At 46.9% G+C, this 20,978-nt stretch overlaps 1 protein-coding gene across 1 annotated transcript in view; it reads left to right on the top strand.

The window, feature by feature from the left end:
• Positions 1 to 20,978, top strand: part of CNTRL (centriolin) — a 4,034,091-nt gene that overhangs the window by 738,822 nt on the left and 3,274,291 nt on the right. The window contains 1 exon segment of the mRNA XM_044058259.1: positions 1,050 to 1,243. Coding sequence (XP_043914194.1) covers positions 1,050 to 1,243 — 194 coding nt within the window.

Raw genomic sequence — 20,978 nt, 5'->3', positions numbered from 1 at the left:
TTATTAATTGTTTTGTGCAATATGCTGTATATAAGCAATCAGTATTTTGTAGTGTTTTTACTCTTGGAAGGCTGTGTAAGCCTAGGCGCTAAATGTTTCATTAAATTCGCTTACTTCTTGGATCGGTGGTCTTGGTGGTATTGTATTATTTTATTTTTTTTGTTTGTTTGTTTTTTTAAGTTGTATTTGCTGCTTGCAGACTCATTATCCTGACAATACTCAACAGAACAGAATTTTCACAGATCATTTACAATGTGCATAACTTCCACTGTGATAGCTACCATATTTGAGGTACAGATCAGCATATTGTTTTGCTCAAGCATTTTATGCTAATGATACTAAGTGACACTGACACTGACAACTGCTCAATTTATATGGAATTTTAATTGTGTCCTGTGGCATACCACCATCTTTGAGTCCATTATTTCACGGAATTATCCTGTTTATATGTCCTAATGCAGAAACTTGTACTGTACGTAATAGGTGGAAATATAGACAGCCGCTGTAGGTACTCCCCTCTGTTGTCATGGCAGACTGTGCAACCTTAGTTTTTTTTTATCCTTTTGAAATCTCATGTTATTTGGAGATAATTTTGTGATTGTGCTGTGGATGGTATTAGTTTAGAATGCAAATCTGTTGAGGTTGTGAAGTATGTCTCTTCATGCTGTGATGTATGCTGCTGTTTGCCATTTAAAGTGTGCATCATTTGGCTAGGAATCCTGTTCTTCTCTCCTTTGAAAGCAAGATTCCCGTAAGATTTGTACCGTTATATGCAAAAGCATTTCATAGGAGACATTAACATATGGCAAGTCTTAATCTTCTGTTAAATGTAGGCTTTAATGTGGTCCTGATTATTCAGCTACATATTTACTTTAGCTGTAAGTTAATAGAAAGTCTTCCTTTTTCACTTTTTTTTCATTCTAGTATTTATTTGGGAAATGTGCATAAAGTCAGTACCCCCACAAAGTGGTTATTTCCCTGTAACTGAAATTTAATATTTTAATTTTGATTTCCATTTGTGAGACGACGATTGTTTTTTTTTTTTTTAGAGGAAATTGAGAGATTAGAAAGGGAAATGGAAGAAAAAGTGAAGGAGATTGAAGACCTCAAAGAAAGGCAGATGATGGTAGCTGAAGAACTTGAACAGCAGGATGAGCTGAATAAATCATTAAAACAAGAAGCTCAACAGCAAAATAAAAGTTATAAAGAGCTGGAGAGAGAATTGGAGACCAAAAAAGAACTGGTAACAAATGGCTAAAAGTTTAAATTGGTTTATTTTAGGTTTTTTTTATGATTTTAAATATTATTTTGCTATTGCGATTTTATATATTTTTTTATTTCCGAGCTTTAAAGGGTACTTTTACTACTACTACTACTTTCAATGTCCCTGCAGATAAATTTATCTCAATTGATTTAGTTTTTGCTCTGAAGCGTGCAAGACTTTCTCGTGCTTATTTTTTTTCTCATTTGATTCAGCCATTTACAAACCGTTGTGTTGTACTGAAGTTAATGAAGACAAACTTTATTCCTATTTTCTTTTTTTTTTTCATACCGCCCTGAAGCTGTAATATAGATGTTAGCATAACAAGCTAAGAATTAGCTGTACTCAGCATACTAGCCATTCATTTGGTGACCCAGCAAACTAGGCAACCCAGAAAGCAGGCAGATCTGATGTTATCCATGTCAGTATTCCTCACTGTCGGGTCATAGGATTCAACATCGGACCCGAGCCGGCAACTTTGCAGACAGCTTCTAGGCTGGAGCTCCTCCCATTCCCATGATCCCTTGCTGCCCTCTACCCCCTCAGATCTCGTTTGCCATGCTCAACTTCAGATGCAGATTTCTAGCTAGAGTCTCCCGTGGGGATAAATAGCATTATGTTTTTCAAATTCTTCCTTTCTAGAGTTTAGTGTTAGTTTGTTGGTTGCTTTTAGTCCCTCCCCTCCTGTTTTGCTCAGTTGTTGCTGCTGTGTGTTTTGATGCCCTTTTTTTTTTGTTGTTGCTCCTTTTTCTTCCAGTCTTATAGTTTGATAGTTTTATAGCTGTTATAACTGTATAGTTGTATTTTATAGTATGGTTGGTGGTTCTTATGGTTTTGACTCTAAGCCCTTCCTCCCGGTTTCTAAGTTAGTGAACCCCTTAGGCTTTGGTGTTTTCTCATACCCAGCATGTATGACAAGCCTGTTGGGTTCAAAAGGTGCTCCTCATGTGGTCGAAAGATACCCATGTCCAATTTGCATGAGGAGTGCCTTTATTGTTTCTGTGCTGACCAGCTGGAGGTTGAATGTGACATTTGTGCCACATTCAACCCCAGGGCTTTGGTTCATAGGTTCATACTAGGCTATCTTCCCTAGGGCATTTACAAGCCTAGCCAGAGTGTATTTGGCTATTGCCACCCATTGAATTGAGTTTACTGTGCCCTTTTTTATGTTAGTTTACTGTGCCTCTGTCTAGTAGTGACACAGAAGTAATCCCCAGGGTAAACCTACGATCTCCCATCCACTCGTCATGATTCCTCTTGAAGAGAGACAGTGAGGGGCTCTGCCTAACATGGACTGGGATTCTATTCCAGAGCGAAGGGAGCCTCTGGGTTATGAATCTGTCTGTCCAGCATGTCCTATTTATTTCTGTGCTGAGGTTCAAGTCCCTCGAGCGCGTAGCTCTAAGGGATTTGGATTTTCTGAGGTGGAGCATGTCCATTAAGTCCTGGTTTGACATGGCTTTATACGTCAGGCATAGATCGCCTCTAAGTAAGTGGTATGCTACTGAGTAGTGCTGGAGTTTCTTTAACCGAGCAGCATATGGCATCTGTTTGAGTCCCTTGATCCTCTTTGTGAGGTACTTTTGGGGTCTTTCTAGTTGCTGCAGGTGTCTGGTAAGGTACATCCCAAATGGGGCATTGTATTCTATTATGGGTCTTATGAGGGATGAATAAAGGGGCACTATGACCTCCCTTGATCTAGATGTGAATCCTTTCATGATAAGGTGGGCTATATAGAAGGTTTTTCTAACCACTTTGGCAATGTGGTTGTCAAAGGAGAGATTACTATCAACATGGGTCCTCAGGTCCCTAATTACTTCTTCCGTACTTAATGGATTACCACCTATGTGGTAATTTGTGGGCGCTTTGTTTTTGGCAAAGGGTATGACTATACACTTTTTGGCGTTTAGCTTTAGGCCATGGCTCTGGCACCAATTATCCGTCTCTGTGAGACCCTTTTGGAGGATGCTTGTGTCAGCTGGAGAGTCAATTATGGCGCCAAATTTGCAGTTGTCTGCGAACTTGGTCAACCACAGTCCTCATGTGTTAGCCTGTACCTCAGAAAAATATATACCGAACAAGAGAGGTCCCAGGACTGAGCCTTGTGGGACGCCACTTGTAACTGGTTTTGAGTCTGACATGGCTCCAACAGTTCTGACCATGTGGGTTCTGTCCTTGAGCCAGTTTGCAACCCATCTTATGACATAGGGGTTTATATTTAAGCTGGAGAGCTTATCTATGATGCCCGAGTGGGGTATTTTGTCGAAGGCTTTTGTGAGGTCCAGGTAGGCTGTGTGGACTACCTTCCCTTCATCGATGGCCTTGGTGACTGTTTCAAAGAAGTCGACCAGGTTCAAGAGGCAGGATCTGTCCTTAACAAAGCCGAATTGGGTAGGATCCAGTGTCTGTAGGTCCCCAATGTCTTTGTTTAGGAGCTCCATGATGATCCTTTCCATAGCTTTGCAGACCAGGCTAGTCAGGCTTATGGGGCGATAGTTTCCAGGGTCCGTAGAGGCACCACCTCTGTGGAGTCGGACCACTGTCGCTGTACGCCATTCTTTGGGTACATATCCTGTGGTAAGGCTGAGATTGAACAGCAGCTTTACATGAGGGTTTAGCTCTTCTTGGAGTTCATGTAGGACGCAGCCCAGGACACCGTCAGGTCCCATTGATGCTGTGTTTTTTGCTTTGGAGAGGGCGGCTTTCACCTGAGCATCTGAGATGTTAGGGAGGCTGCACTCTGCTGGGATAGTTATTTGCCCTTTTGGGGGGGAGGGGGGAGATGTTTGCACTGAATCTGTCTGCCAGGATGTTGGCAATGTCTGTGGGTTCAGTGTATTTTTTGTCATTTTGGATCAACTCTGAGCATATCTGGGAGTTGCCACCCAGGTTCCTAACATAACTAAAGAAAGCCTTGTGATTTTCTTTAGAGTCCTGTGCAATTTTTTTCTCGAAACTGGCCTTGGATTTTATGAGTGATCATAGCTTGCTTCTTAAAAAAGGATCCAAGGACATCCGATCTGACTGGGCACCTAAACAAACTTCCCTTGAAGGGTTTAGCCCAAGGTGGTCCGTTGGCCAAGATCCCGGCCAAGTCTGGACCCTCTGATCATAAGAGGAAGGCCCCTTCTCTTCCTGGGTCTTCTTTGTCTAAGAATGCCAGGCTGTCGGATCCCAGTTCCTCAGATTCAACTCCACCCTCAGCCCAGTCAGATCTGATGTCCTCGGATCCCAGGCCCTGTGACTCCCCCTCTGGATCCAGGTCTTCGGCTCCGAGGCCCTCAGATCCAAGGTCACGGGAATCCACTCCCAGATCCAAAGCCTCCCCTTCAGATCAAGCCAGGTCCTGACCAGCCATAGATCCAGCTTCCTTGGATCTGAGTCATGTGAGATCCAAGCATTCAGATCCTCATTTGCCTTTGGATCCGAGGTGGTCGGATCCAGGATTGGTGTTGGATCCCACAGTTATTATTGAAGACTCCCCATCGGGTTCTGGCTTGGGGCAGTCCCTTTCTGCTCCCAAGCACAGGAGTCTATCTCCAGACCGGCAGGGGAGGTCTGTGGGCTCCAGGCATCCATCCTCAACTAAGTCCTTCAGGAGCTTGCTCCATACCAGTATGGACAGGATGATGAGGTCCTTTCTCAAGGCTCAGATTGAGTTGGGGCTTCTTGCGTCTTCTGCCCATCTGGCAAGAGTTCCCTGTCCTACTTCTCTGGCTTTTCCTCATCTGATTCACTTGGTTTTGGACCTCCAGGCTCTCTGTTGCACAGGGGAGGAGACAGGGGTCCCTAGAGGCCATTTTGGCTCTACCCTGTTGGAGTCCCTGACTGCCTCTGCTCTATCTCCCCCTGGGCAGATGGAGTCCCGGGCCCGACCTGTTGCCCTGGAGTCCTTACACTGTTGCAGTCATTACATTTGGGTTATCCTGCTGGCAGGCTACCCGCAGTCAGCCTGAATTCCAAAGTCTAGGTCCGGCGTTGGTTGCTTTCTCCTCCTCCCTGACGTCGGTGCGCAAGGGGTATAAAAGATGCAGCCGACGCCATTTTCTTCCGTCTTTCTTGCCGTGCGGTGCCAGAAGCAAAAGCAGTTCGCAAGTGCCGGTCGGCCGACTCCTGAGATTTTCGTGTTCGAATTTCAGATTCGAAGTCTTCATTTAAAGCTAAGTACCCCATTGGGGAAACTTTTTTATTGTTCCAGACCTAAGTCAGAAAAAGTTAATAATTCTATTTCTTGTGGGAAGCAAATACCTCATAAGGACTTTCATTCCTACTATATTCCTTGCCTAGGCCCTGACCACGACGTTGCTAATTGTAGGTTCTGTGCTAGATTTAACCAACGCACTGTTAAGCGTCGGTACGATTTTGCATTTCACTATTTTGGCAGAAGATTTAATTACACAATGTCGTCGGATAGCCATCCGACTACCGCAGTTCACAAGAAACGCAAGGAAAAAGAAAAGGACAAGCATCCGAGGTCCAAAACTGATGACGAGGCTTCTTCTAAGCTAGTCGCCGGTTCTCAGTGAGGCACTTTCGCAGCCCCTGCCGCCTGCTACTTTAGAGCCGCAGGCCGCTACCGACTCCCACATGGAGCCGACTAGGCCGCTGGAAACTCAAGGTATTGGAACCTCGGAAACTATTCCCTCAGATGGGTCCAGAGCCGCTGAGCAGGCATCGGCTTCTGAGGGTGTTTTCAGGCCAACACAATTACATGTAAAAACAACTTCAGCTTCAAAGGCAAAGACTAAAGCACCTTTAAAGACAAAGAAACAAGTTCAGCAGCTCCATGGACAGGCCTCTATGCCTAAAAAACAGATGCTCAAAATGACCGAAGACCTAATTACTTTGATCAGGGATTCCCATCCCCCTCTTGATAAGAGGCCTAGGCAAGAGACAGAATATGAATCTTCAGATCAGGTTTCCATTTCGTCTGATTCCTCTTCTGATCAGGAATACTCTCTTCCTCCCTATGAGGATTCTGATGCTGAAGAATCTATCCCTTCAGCCTCTCCTCCCTCCTGAGGATTATTCTTTTGGGGAAACTCTGCATACCATGAGGGAGCATTTTCATTGGGAGAGCCAAGATTATTCAGAATCTAAGAAAAGGCTCAGAGACTTCCTTTTACTGCCTCAGCACAGGCCCCTTGCTATTCCTCCTGTGTTAGACATTGTAGATGATGTTTTTTCAGAGTACAGTCTGACTCCTGTCTCCTTGCCTCCAGCTCCTGTTAAGCCAGACAGATACTACAGGGTTCCTGATTCACATAAATTTCTTTTTAAAAACCCTGCTGCTGACCCAGAAACTATCTCTCAGGGTCCCAAAGGGGTCAAGGCTTCCACTGCAAAAAACCCTACCCCCTCTGACAGGGATTCTAGGGCAATGGACAGATGGGGGAAAAAGATTTACACTTCTGCTACCTTGGCTATAAGGGCTTTACATTGTCAGTTTCATATGCTTAAATATCAGCAATATATTATGTCACTGCTTAAACAGAAAATGTTGATAAATTCTGAATGTGCAGAAAACAAAGAAATGCAGGATTTATTGCATGCAGCTGAACAAGTTGAAAAGCATACTTTGCAATGTGGTTTTGATTCTCTGGAGGCCTCCTGCAGGGCCGCTGTTACGGGTTCTGTCATCAGGAGGCATGCTTGGTTAAAGGAACAGAATCTGCCAGATCATGTTAAAGCAAAATTATTAGATGCTCCATTACAGCATGATAACTTGTTTGGTGTTAAAGCAGAGGAGGTGTTGAAGAAAATGGAGGACAAAGCAAAATCTATGCAAACAGTCCAGGATTTCTTACAGGTACAGCCACCAAGATTTAGCAGACACTGGCCTACAAAGAATTGTTCCTTTCCAGTGTCAGACAGGCCACAAAGGAGCAGATACAGACGCCCTAGAGGCAGGTCCCAGCCCCAAGGCACATACAGGTCTAAACAATGGGGTGCTTCTACCTCCAAAAGCGGAGAAGACAAATCACAGCCTTACAGGAAACAGTCCCAATGACTTCCCCCTGCCTGCGCCAAGCACTTATCTTCTGGCAGCACCTTTAGGGGGAAAACTAGCACTTTTTCATCGAAATTGTCACATAATAACCCAGGACAAATGGGCCTTGAAAATAGTGTCACAAGGTTACAAGTTTCGCTTTCATACCCTGCCAAGGGCTCACGGTTTGCCAGACCTGCCAAAAAATCAATGCGCATTGGCACAAAAGCAAATTTCATCCCTCATGGACATGAGGGCCATTCAGCAAGTACCAGAGCAAGAGCAGGGACAAGGATTTTACTCAAAACTGTTCTTGGTGCCCAGAAAGGACAAAGCCTGGAGACCAGTACTGGACCTATCTATTCTAAACACATATCTGGATATTCCAAAATTCAAAATGTTGACTCTGCAGCAGCTTCTGCCCATGCTGGGCAAGAAGACTTGGCCTTGTGACTTTAGACCTAAAAGAGGCATACCTGCATGTCCCAATCAGACAGTCATGCAGAAGATACCTCAGATGCATAGCTGGCTCAATGCACTAATTCTCTGCACTGCCCTTTGGCTTATCTACTGCGCCCAAGGTCTTCACAAAATGCCTGGCTCCTGTAATTGCCTTTTGCAGACAAAGAGGAATACAAATATATCCTTACTTGGACGACTGCCTCATTCAAGCAGAGAACAAGGACATTCTACTACAACATCTGGCATTTGTAAAAAGATTACTAGCATGCCTAGGGCACACGATAAACGAAAATAAATCAAAACTTTTACCCTCTCAAGAGATAATATTCCTGGGTGCAAGCTTAAATACAACTGCCCAGATGGCTTATCTCATGTCAGACAAACAAAGGCAACTGACTACTTATTTCAAACTGTTGGCAACAAAGGCCCAGTTATCTGCAAGAAAAATTCTGCTTGCTTTGGGCTTCATGGCATCCTGCATTCTGCTAATTCCATATGCAAGACTGCATATGAGGAAACTTCAATGGTATCTAAAAAGTGTTTGGACTCAACATTGCCACAGCCTGGAAACAATAATTACCCTAATTCCCTGCCTGCAACAGGAATTTCAATGGTGGGCTAAGTCAGCACTAAAATATTAAAAGCACTACACCCTCACAAACTCCCCTTGAGTACCCCGTTCCCCATTGGCCCTTTTTTTTCAATTATAAAGGAATTCCCAATACTATTCTAGCATGTCCAAAGGTCAGTTGTCAGTCTCCTCTCCGGTCCAGTGGGTGAATCTGGGAATCTTGAGGCAATGTTACAACTGCCTCATGTACACAGACAACCCTCTCCTCCTCCCAACAAATTTCAACACATGTGAGAGATGCAACCATATAGCCATACTGGAGGCTAAGCTCTCTCAACTCAGTACTGGCGAAACCAGTCAGGAGGAGAAGGAAACCACACTCACTACAATTCCAGTCTCACATAGACCTACCATGACAGCAAACCAAACACATAAACACACAAAAACATACTCAGAGGCTCTAAATAAAAATCTGCCTAAGCAGCAGAGACCTCCAAAGCAGACACCCAAGCAACCGCTACCCCAAAACAAAACACGTGCAACACATAGCTCACAAAGCCAGTGTGCAGAAAAGTCACAGCCCTTAAGGCTAAACAACACACCTGATACACTTGTAATAGGTGACTCTATCGTCAGGCACACTGACGTCCCGCTCACCAGGCTGAACAAGGAGAAGGTCACGGTGAGCTGCATGTCGGGCACTAAGATCCACCACATAACACAAGCACTCAGGTCACTCCAAGGCAAGTACAAATATGACTCAGTCATTGTCCATGCTGGTGTGAATGACCTGAGACGTACCTCCCTGGACTACATGAAAAGAGACATAGAGGAGCTCTCTGAGCATGTAGCCCAGGCCGGTATGACCCTGACCTTGAGTAGCATCTTACCCTCACCAAGAATGATGCCACAATATGAAGACAAGATGATCAATTTCAACAATTGGCTTAAGTATTGGTGTCATTCAAAGGGGATCCAATGCCTGTCAGCCTGAGATGACATGCTCGACAAGCCACGATGCTTCACTAGGGACGGCTTGCACCTGTCACCCTGGGCTTTTGGATATTGGCAAAGGCTCTTGCTACCCCATAGTGCCTTTTTTAGGCAAGGCTCAAAAGACAAACCCACCTCCATAGGTATCACAAGGGATAAGAAACTAAGAGTAATGCTACTCAATGCCAGAAGTCTAAACCTCAAGATGCCTTTTCGAAACACTCCTTAGCATGGAGAACATCGATATCTGTGCAGTAACAGAAACCTGGTTCAAGGCTCCTGAGAGCACCCCAGCACTACCAGGTTATACCTCATACCATGCTTTTCGGCCCCAAAACTTGGACCGAACCACAAAAGGAGGGGGAGTATCAATATTCGTCAAAGATACCCACACCTCCAGGTTGGTGGCACAGCACGAAGCATCAGAGACTATCCATGTGCAACTAACAGTGGGTAAAACTGTCTTCCAGTTTATAGCCTGCTACAGACCACCCTCCCAAACCCAGGAACCCCACTCGGCCTTCCTGAGAACACTGGAAAGTATGACGGTCTCTCTAAACACCATTATATTGGGCGACTTCAGCTACCCAAATATAGACTGGGAGCATTACTCTAGCTCCAACACCCTAGCCCAAAGGTTCCTAAAATTTATAAACTCAAATGCTATGGAACAACTTGTTACCACTCCCACAAGAGGTGAAAACATACTGGACCTGATCATCACCAACATGGGGACTCTATGCTCCAGACCAGAAGTGTATCCCTCACTGGTAAGATCAGACCATAAACTAATCTCACTGGATATTCACATCCTGACTCCACCCCCTGCCCTGAAAATCACAGTGAAAAACTTCGAAAGAAAAATTGCACAGGACACTAAGGATAATCACAAGGCTTTCTTTAGTTATGTTAGGAACCTGGGTGGGAATTCCCAGATATGCTCAGAATTAGTCCAAAATTACAAAAAATACACCGAACTCACAGACATTGCCAACATCCTAGCTGACAGGTTCAGCACAACCCCCCCCCCCCCACCAAAAGGGCAAATATCTATCCCAGCAGAGTGCTTGCCCCCCTGACATCTCAGATGCTCAGGTAAGAGCTGCCCTCTCCAAAGCAAAAAACACAGCATCAATGGGACCAGACGGTGTCCCGGGCTGCATCCTACGTGAACTCCAAGAAGAGCTAAACCCAAACATAAAACTACTGTTCAGTCTCAGCCTTACTACAGGATATGTACCCAAAGAGTAGCGTACAGCAACAGTGGTCCCTCTCCACAAAGGTGGTGCCTCAACGGATACTGGAAACTATCGCCTCATAAGCCTGACTAGCTTGGTCTGCAAAGCTATGGAAAGGATCATCATGGACCTCATAAATAAAGATATTGGGGACCTACAGACACTGGATCCTACCCAGTTCGGCTTTGTTAAGGGCAGATTCTGCCTCTTAAACCTGGTTGATTTATTTGAAACAGTCACCAAGTCCATTGACGAGGGGAAGGTGGTCCACACAGCCTACCTGGACCTCGCAAAAGCCTTCGATACAATACCCCACTCGGGCATTATAGATAAGCTCACCAGCTTAAATATAAACCCCTATGTCACTAGATGGGTTGCAAACTGGCTCAAGGACAGAACCCACATAGTTAGAATTGCTGGAGCCATGTCAGACTCCAAATCAGTTACAAGTGGCATCCCACAAGGCTCAGTCCTGGGACCTCTCTTGTTCGGTATATATTTCTCGGAGGTACAGGCCAACACGGAAGGACTGTGGCTGACCAAGTTCGCAGATGACTGCAAACTGGGCGCCATAATCGACTCTCCAACCGACACAAGCATCCTCCAAAAGGGCCTCATAGAAACAGACAACTGGTGCCAGAGCCATGGCCTCAAGCTAACGCCAAAAGTGTATAGTCATCCCCTTTGGCAAAAGCAAAGTGCCCACAAATTACCACATAGGTGGTAATCCATTAAGTACAGAAGAAGTAATTAGGGACCTGGGGACCCAAGTTGATAGCAATCTCTCATTTGACAACCACGTGGCCAAAGTGGTTAGAAAAACATTTTATATAGCCCACCTAATCATGAAGGGATTCACATCTAGATCAGGGGAGGTCATCGTGCCTCTTTACTCATCCCTCATCAGGCCCATAATTGAGTACAGTGCCCCTTTTGGGATGTACCTTACCAGACACCTGCAGCAACTGGAAAGACCCCAAAAGTACCTCACCAAGAGGATCAAAGGGCTCAAACAGATGCCATATGCTGCCCGGTTAAAGAAACTCCAGCTCTACTCAGTGGCATACCGCCTGCTCACAGGCAATCTGTGCCTGAGTATAAAGCCATGTCCAACCCGGAATTAATGGACATGCTGCACCTCAGAAAATCCAAATCCCATCGAGCTACGCGCTCGAGAAACTTGAACCTCAGCACTGAAATAAATAGGACATGCTGGAGGGACAGATTCAGAACCCAGAGGCTCCCTTCACTCTGGAATAAAATCCCAGTCCAGGTTAGGCAGAGTCCCTCATTGACTCTCTTCAAGAGGAATCTTGATGAGTGGATGGGAGATCGTAGGTTTACCCCGAGTATCCCCGAGTATCACTTCTGTGTCACTGTTAGACAGAGGCACAGTATACTAACCTCGAAAAAGGGCATAGCAAAATTAATTTAAAATGGGTGGCGAAAGCCAAACACACTCTGGCTAGGCTTATAAATGCCCTAGGGCAGATAGCCTAGTAAGAACCTATGAACCTATGAGCAAGGGACAGCCATTCACTTTACCCCCAGCCAGGCAGACATTAACAACAGATGCATCAGATTATGCCTGGGGGGCCCACAAGGCAGGAAGATGTATTCAGGGCACATGGTCCACAAGCCAAATGCATCTACATATCAATCAAAAAGAGATGCTGGCTGTTCAGAATGCCCTGACAGCCTTCAAGGATCTACTTCATCCGGGACAACTACTGATAAAGACGGACAATACCACAGTCATGTGGTACATAAACAAGCAGGGAGGTACTCATTCCTACCCCCTTTGCAGACTGGCCATGACTTTGTGGGACACAGCATTTACTTACCAAGTACATCTGCAGGCACAATTCCTGCCAGGAAAGATAAATACTCTGGCAGACGAACTAAGCAGAAATCTCTTGGATCCCCACGAGTCGAAATTGGATCCGCAAGTCTTCAGCATGATAATTAGGAACTGGGGATGCCCGGACTTAGATCTATTTGCCTCCCCTCACAACTGCCAACTACAGAGATTCTACACAAGGACTTATCACAAGCAAGCATGGAAAGTGGATGCTCTATTTTTCAGCTGGAAAAACTTAACAGTATATGCCTTTCCTCCACTGCCCCTCCTCCCCAAGGTACTCGTAAAGGTCAGACAAGAGAAGCCAAAAATGATACTGATTGTTCCAGACTGGCCCTGCCAGCACTGGTACCCAGTCCTAAGGAACCTGTCTCAATACCCAGCCTGGACATTACCTCAAATTCCTCACTTACTGTCCCAACAGAACAATCAGATCCTGCACAGCCAACTCAAGACCTTAAATCTGGCAGCATGGCGGATAATGTAGCCATTCAAAACACCCCTCTTTCTAAAGCGGTGATGGATGTTATTTTGGAAGCCAGGAGGCCTAGTACCAGAAAATCTTATGCTGAAAAATGGAAGAGATTCTGTGCTTGGAACCAGGCACAAGGGATTGACACGATTGTACCAAATATTCCTCAGATTTTGCAATACTTAACTGAGATGCTGAACAAAGGCCTATCCTTTTCATCAATTAAGATTCATGCCTCTGCCATTTCAGCTCATTAAAATACAGAGCCATCTATTTTTTCTCATCCTTTACTAAGGCAGTACCTCAGAGGAGCCAAAAACTTAAGGCTTCCAAGGAGATCACCAATACCTGCATGGGACCTCAATTATGTCTTGGAAAAACTCACCCTGCCTCCTTTTGAGCCAGCCAATACAGCTGATATAAAATTCTTATCTTGGAAAACAGCTCTGCTCCTAGCAATAACCTCTGCAAGACGATTCTCAGAACTACAGGCACTCGGGCTGTGGGACCTTTTATCATTTTCCATCCAGATAGGGTTTCTCTGAGGGCAAACCTGACATTTATGCCTAAGGTAGTGTCCAGTGTAGCCCTTAACCAAACTATTCACTTGCCTACCTTTTATCCTAACCCACAGAATACGGGTGAGAGACTTCTGCATTCTTTGGACATACACAGACAGCTGCGCTTCTACTTGGACAGAACCAAAGCTTTCAGAAAGACTGAGCAATTACTAGTGGCATATGCTGCAGGATCACAAGGAAAGGCTGTCTCAAAGCAGACAATTTCAAAGTGGATAGGACACTGCATTCGTTTCTGCTATTCACAACATGGCAAACCAGTGCCTAAGGCCATTAGGCCACATTCAACCAGAGCAGCAGCCACTTCCGCAGCCTTCCTCAGAGGAGTACCAACCAAAGACATTTTAGAGGCTGCAACCTGGTGCTCATTGCACACTTTTACAAAGCACTATCACTTACCACTCTACTCTAAATCCAGGGCAGGTTTGCCACTGCAGTTCTGCAGGGCCTCATAGCCGCTCCTAATCCTATTTAGCTCCAGCCTCTCAAACTCAGCTTTGGGATTCAACCCAATTGTAATGACTGCAACAGTGAAACACGAAGAACATAGTACAGCTGTGTACCTCCCATAAATGTAGATGTTCGAGTGTATTCACTGTTGCAGTCCAGGTTACCCACCCACCATCCCCCTTATCTTTGCTGGAACTTATCTGTACCTCTCTATTCTATACAACCTATGCAGTGTATTTGCTGGTAGAGGAAAGAATAATTTACTTTGGTGCATGTATGCTTTATTGACATATTTTTAGCCTACCCTTTTGGGGGCACCTGACATCTGGGGCAACAAAAACTGAAGAAAATGGTGTCAGCTGCATCTTTTATACCCCTGGCACACTGACGTCAGGGAGGAGGCGGCAGCAACCGACGCCGGACCTAGACTTTGGAATTCAGGCCGACTGCGGGTAGCCTGCCAGCAGGATAACTCAATTGTGATGACTGCAACAGTGAATACACTCGAACATCTACATTTATGGTAGGTACGCAACTGTACTTTTTCTCAGACGAGTCCCTTCCATTTGATACTTAGACCCTCAGCAGCTCGGGGCTGGTACTGTCCGGAGGTCAGGAGGAGCTGGTTTACTCTGGTCCCTCCTGTCAGATGGGCTTGCTTGCCGGGAGTGTGGGTGGGGCTTTGTCAAGCCTTCCAGGTTGTGTAGAGGACGGTTTCCTCCATGAAGGTTTCCTCTCTGGCTTTCCAGGGACCTTCCCAGCCCCCCAGAGTGGACTTGCTTTATCCTGTTCCTGGTCAGCCCTCTCGAACTAGCCTTCAGGTAGGAGTCCACCCCCCCTTTGGGTTTTCCATCTGTTCCAAATCCTCCCCCCAAGCCCCCCCCCCAGAGGAGGTACCCCGGAAGAGATTGTGCAAGAAGAGGCACCTGGACTCCCCTACTGAGTTGCTTATGGAGAATACGTACCTCAATGAAGAGGACGGGTCCCCCAGATCTCTGCCCAAAGATGTCTCCTTTGGGGACATCTTAGAAATCTTCAAGCTTAAAGGTGGATGGTCTTCCCTACCCCCATCCTCTGAGGAGTCCGTGTTCCTGAAGGCTTTCGGGATGGGACCATCTACCTCCTGGGTTCCCCTCTGCTGACGAACCCGTAGACCTTATCACCAGCAGGGCATGGAAGGAGCCAGATATTTTGGAGCCTGTACCCAAGTGTGCTGATAAGTTTCTCAGCCCTCCTCCTGACAAACAGTTCTGGTCCAAGGGTGTGCCAGTCAGTGTTATCGTGGTAGCTGCCCCCACCAAGAAAAGCGCTGGCTGGCAAGTACGTCTATTCATCCCTCTAACCGAGGGTCCCAGGCGATTGACAGACATGGAAAGTTGGATCTGAAGTAGTTAACTTCATTTGATCATCAACATGTGGGTTCCGGATCCAATACGGATCCGAGCCGGCAGCTTATCAAGCTAAAGATCCGAGCTCCAAGCTCCTCCCTCTTACCCATACTACACTGCAACCTCCTTCCAATCCTCAGATCTCCTTTGCCGCGGCTTCGCCAGCACGGGATTCTTGAGCTCCAGGCAGGTTCGTTAGGCTTTCATCTAACTTTTGGTCTATGTGTGTTTCATTTGACTACTAAACTACTTAAAAACCCTGTCCTTCTTTACCCTGGGTTTTGCGTTTAAAAAAACCAAAAAAAAAACTTTAATATATAGAGTAGTGGAGTAGGAAAGTTTCCGAACTTTCTATCTGTGTAGGCCTCCCCCTCCCACCCTTAGTGTGTGTGCTTGATTACTTAGCTTGTCCTAAGTTAGATATGTCGGAAGGTCAGAAGCCGACATTTTCTAAGTGCACAGAGTGTGGCCATAAGCTGTTGCCGGCTGATAGTCACACTCTGTGCGTAGTTTGTTTGGGGGTTCCCCATCTAATATTCGGCTGCAAGATTTGTGCAGCTTTTAACGCCCGGGCCCTGCGGGATCATAGGACCAAGCTGATTCTGGTCGGTCTTTTACCCGCAGAGTCAGCTACCTCTTTCTGCACCATCTTCATCAGTCATGGCTGTGACTATTCAGTCTTCCAGCCCTCCTCCCCTGTCCAAGACTCCCACTCCCACCTCTAAACAGGGAGAGAGAGAGAGAGTGCAGGAAAGACAAACACAGAGAAAAAGAGAAAGAGAGAGAAAAAGAGAGAGATGGAGACAGGGAGGGGGTCGCAAGAGGCAAGCAGACTCATATCTGTCACCCCCCCTGCTAAGGTGATCTCGACACCAGAAAAAATTACTAGGCCGTCTTCCCCTCGGCTCCGTTCTCCATGATTCTCCCCGGAGCCAGAGGAGGAGGCTCAGCCTGCTTCAAGGTCGTCCTTACATCGGCACTCCCGGCCAGTGTCGGTGACGTCCTCGAGATCCACAAGGAGCCTCTCTGAAGCTGATATGGACCAGATGATAAGGTTCCTGCAAACTCAATTGCAGATGGGAGTGTTCCTGACCCCGCCCAGCCAGAACGGGGAGTTTGGCTCCGACATTTGCCCTGATAGTCCATGGATCCAAGGAGCCGTGGAGTCAGGGGGCTGGCACCGATGGTTCCTCCAACCTCGACGCCGGCCATGCCCTCGAGCCTGTCGGATCCGAGCTCTCGGACCCCAGATCTGGGCGTCGGATCCGAGGTGATGAGTGTGTCATCGGCCCCATTGTGGTCGGGGCATACCATCTCCTTTGGTCCGGCTGTTCCGACCTCGGCTCTGATCCCCCTCGTCGGATCCGAGGGGCACGGCTACCCACACCACCAGTTTCAGGGAAGCCAGTTCCCCTTCGGCTTTCGGCATTGTGGAGAGGGTTCTCTCTGGAGGATCAAGATCCCTCACTCTTTCCTCAGAGTCCGCCCCTGCTTTCTCACAACTGAGTTTGTCTTCCATCATCCAGTCCTCCCAGGGACAGCTTGTGTCCAATATGCCCCAGACAGTTCCCCTTGAAGTCTAAATCTCAAAATGCATTCACTCGAGGCACTCCTTAAAATGGAGAACAGCGATATCTGTGCAGTGACTGAGACCTGGTTCAAGGCTCCAGAGAGCACCCCTGCACTACCAGGCTGTAACTCATACCACACTTTTCGGCCATGTAACCTGGACCGAAACACCAAAGGCAGAGGTGTGTCCATATTCATTAAGCATATCCACACCTCCAGGCTAGTTGCTCAGCATAATGCATCCGAGGTTATCCAAGTGCAACTCTGGGCAAAACTGCAATCCAAATTGTAGCTTGCTACAGATCCCCCACCATGCCCCAGGACTTCCACTCCTCTTTTCTTGATGTATTGGAAAATATTAGGGTTCAACCAAACACCCTAATAATGGGCGACTTCAACTACCCCACCATTAACTGGGAAAACTACTCGTGTACCAACTCCTTAGCTCAACGCTTTCTGGAATTCATAAACTCCAATGCCCTAGATCAACTTATCCACACCCCCACCAGGGGCAACAGTATCCTAGACCTAGTCATTACCAACATGAGTGATCGGTGTTCCACACCTGAAGTCAACTCCTCGTTGGTCCGATCAGACCATAAGCTTATCACTCTTGATATCCACATCCTGCCCCCACCCCCCATTAAGGAAACCACAGTAAAACATTTCTCCAAAGCCAACTTCATGCTTCTTAAGACAGAAGTGGTGAACTTAATGACACCCATGCAGATAGACAATACAGTTACAACTGCTGAATCCTACACAAATGCACTCTATAAGCACTTACACAAGTGCATGGATTGTGCTATCCCAAACAGAACCAAGACGCTATCCTCCAAAAAAAGGAAGCCAATCTGGTGGTCCCCTGCCATAAACAAACTGTACAATAGAAGGAAGAAACTGTTGCAAAAGAGTAAAATCCCATGAGTGGAGGAGCTCCCTGGTCAGCCTCAGTAAGAAGCTGAGATCCCTTATAAGATCCTCCAAAGCTAGCTACGAAAACAAAATCACCACTAAATCCAAGGACAACCACAAAGCATTCTATAGCTATGTCAAGAATCTAGATGGCAGCACCCAGATCTTTTCTGAGTTACAGCACAAAGGCACGAAAATTACAGAACCAACTGATCTTGCCAACATCCTGACAGATCGGTTCAGTCCTAACTTTACCCCCTTCTCACCCCCTAAAGGGCCCATATCTATACAGGAAGAATGCAGAGTCCCTGTAATCACAACTACGCAGGTAAAAGCTGCACTCTCTAAAGCCAAAAACACAGCATCCATGGGACCGAACAACATCCCAGGCTGCGTTTTAAACGAACTGGCTCCCCACTTAAGCACCATGTTCAATAATAGCCTCGCATCAGGCTTTGTGCCCACTGAGTGGCGTACAGCAACAGTTATCCCACTACACAAAGGGGGAGACACCACTGATCCCGGGTACTACCTATTAGCCTGCCGAGTCTGTTCTGTAAGGCCATGGAATGTATCATCATGGAACTCATAAACAAAGACATTGGTAACCTCCAAACTCTGGATCCCACCCAGTTCGGGTTTGTGAAAGGCAGATCATGCCTCCTGAACCTGATCCACTTCTTTGAGGCAGTTACCAAAGCCGTGGATGAGGGTAAGGTGGTTCACACAGCCTATCTTGACCTCGCCAAGGCTTTCGACACCATCCCCCATTCTGGAATTATAGCTAAACTCACTAAACTAGGTAAAAATCCCTACGTCACAAGGTGGGTTGCCAACTGGCTCACTGACCGAACCTACACTGTAAAAGTTGCAGACTCCAAATCTGACCTCAAGGCAGTGACAAGTGGAGTGCCACAGGGTTCCGTCCTGGGACCTCTCCTGTTTGGTATCTACTTCTCTGAAGTACAGGCTAACACAGAAGGCCTCTGGCTGGTGAAGTCCGCAGATGACTGCAAATTAGGAGCCATAGTCAAGTCCCCAAATGATGTGGACATCCTACAGAAGGGCCTCACTGAGACAGATGCCTGGTGTCAGAGCCATGGCCTCAAGCTCAATGCCAAAAAGTGCAGTGTCATCCCCTTTGGTAAAAACTCTGTACCCATGAACTACCACATACACAGAAATCTACTTAACACAGAATGCGTGATAAGAGACCTTGGGACCCAGGTGGACAGTAGTCTCTCCTTTGATAGTCACATCGCCACAGTAGTCGGGATGTCCTTCTTTGTGGCACACCTCATCATAAAAGGGTTCTCATCCAGGGAAAAAAAGAGGTCATTGTTCCCCTCTACTCGTCACTCATTAGACCCATTATAGAGTACAACGCCCCTTTTGGAATGTACCTCACAAGACATCTGCAGCAGCTGGAAAGGTCGCAGAAGTACCTCACAAAGAGGATTACTGGCCTCAAACAAATGCCCTACACTGACCGCCTCAAAAAACTCTAGCTTTACTCTGTAGCATATCGCCTACTCTGAGGTGATCTTTGCCTAACATATAAAGCTATGTCAAACCCAGAGATGTTGGGCATGCTACACCTAAAGAAATCCCAGTCCCTCCAAGCTACATGCTCTAGGGACCTAAACTTTGTCACCACAATAAACAGGACACGTTGGAGGGATAGATTCCTGTCCCAAAGACTTCCTATACTCTGGAACAAGCTACCCATCTATGTCAAGCAAAGTTCTTCATTAGCACTCTAAAAATCTTGATGAGTGGATGGGAAATAGGAAATACACCCCAGGGATCACTTCTGTGTCTCTGTTGGACAGTGGCACAGGAAAATAACTTTCTTAGGTGGAGTAAGCTATGGTACCTTGCTGGCTAGGAATACGTAGGCCCTTGGGCCGCTAGCCTAGTACCTACCTATGAATATGAGGTGGTTTGCGAGCCCTCCCCAGAGAGTTCCTCCAGAGGAGGCCCCTTGCAAATGCCAGTGCAAAAGGAGGCACATGGACTCCTCCGAGTCCCTCACTGAGGATACTGACTTGGAGGAAGGGGAAGGTTCTCCCAGATCACACCCCCAAAGACATCTCTTTCGGAGACGTAATGGAAATTCTTTGCCAGACAGGGGGTTGGTCCGCTCAAAAACCTTCCTCGGATGAGTCGGTATTTCTGGAGGAGTTCGACGCAGGCTCATCTGCCTCTTGTGTGTCCCCCCTGGCCGATCCTCTCGTGGATTTCATTACCACCAGAGCCTGGAAGGAACTGGACACTTTAGAGCCAATACCCAAATGGCCAGACAAAGTATTGAGCCCTCCTGTGGACAAGCCCACTTGGAGTAAAGGTTCCCCAATTGATGTCATGGTGGTGGTGGCGGCCACCAAAAAGGAACTGGTCCAGGAAAGTTCTTTGGTCCATCCCCCGGACAAGGCATCTAGGGTGATGGATCGTCTTGGAAAGCGGACATTTGCTTCAGCTACCCTTGCTATAAGGGCGCTGAATTACATGGCCCACGTAATTAGACTGCAGCGTGACCTCATGAAGGAGTATGCTGAGTCTCCCTCTGAGTCCATTTTGGCCAAGGATAAATGGACATTTTCGGCTCGTATGGCCACTCTCAAGTTTGTTTCGAATACGTCCATGCGTTCACTCTCTCATGCCACTGAGGGAGCCGCTAGGGCAGCCGGGTCCGGTATTGCCATGAAGCGTCATCCTGGCTCCGGCTTTGGGATTTTTTCAGAACCTTTCAAGGCATCCTTCGCTAATGCCCCTTTTGACGGTTTGACCCTGTTCAGGAAGACCGTCCGAGATGTGCTTGTCCAGAGCGAGAAGGATGGGAAAATACTGTCAGCCGTCGGAATCCACTTCTCTAACCCTCAGAGGTCCTTCTCCAGGAACCAGTGAGGGCAATAGAAGCTGTGGTTCCGGAAATCTCAGCAGTCCCAGAATGCTCCGGACTCCTCCTCCCCTAGAGGCAGAGGGGGACAAGGTGGACACCGGCTCAGAGGTAGAGGGGGACCAAAGAACTTCGGGTCACGGGAGCCTTTTTCCGACCGACCCGCGCAGCAGCCCTGAGGGGGTGCCCGACTGCTCCTCTCTGGAGGCAGTTGGGGGGGCATTTTTCAAGGCATCTAGCCCAGTGGGAGTCCATCACGTCAGATCACTGGGTTGTTCGAATAATATCCAGAGGCTATTCTGTTCCCTTCATAAACAGTCCCCTATACACAA

This window comes from Protopterus annectens, chromosome 16.part0 (genome assembly GCF_019279795.1).
Source record: "Protopterus annectens isolate FY-2018-M chromosome 16.part0, PAN1.0, whole genome shotgun sequence".
Lineage (NCBI taxonomy): Eukaryota > Metazoa > Chordata > Ceratodontiformes > Protopteridae > Protopterus > Protopterus annectens.
The sequence above is the reverse complement of the archived record's forward strand: the minus strand, read 5'-3'. Positions and strand labels throughout refer to the sequence as shown.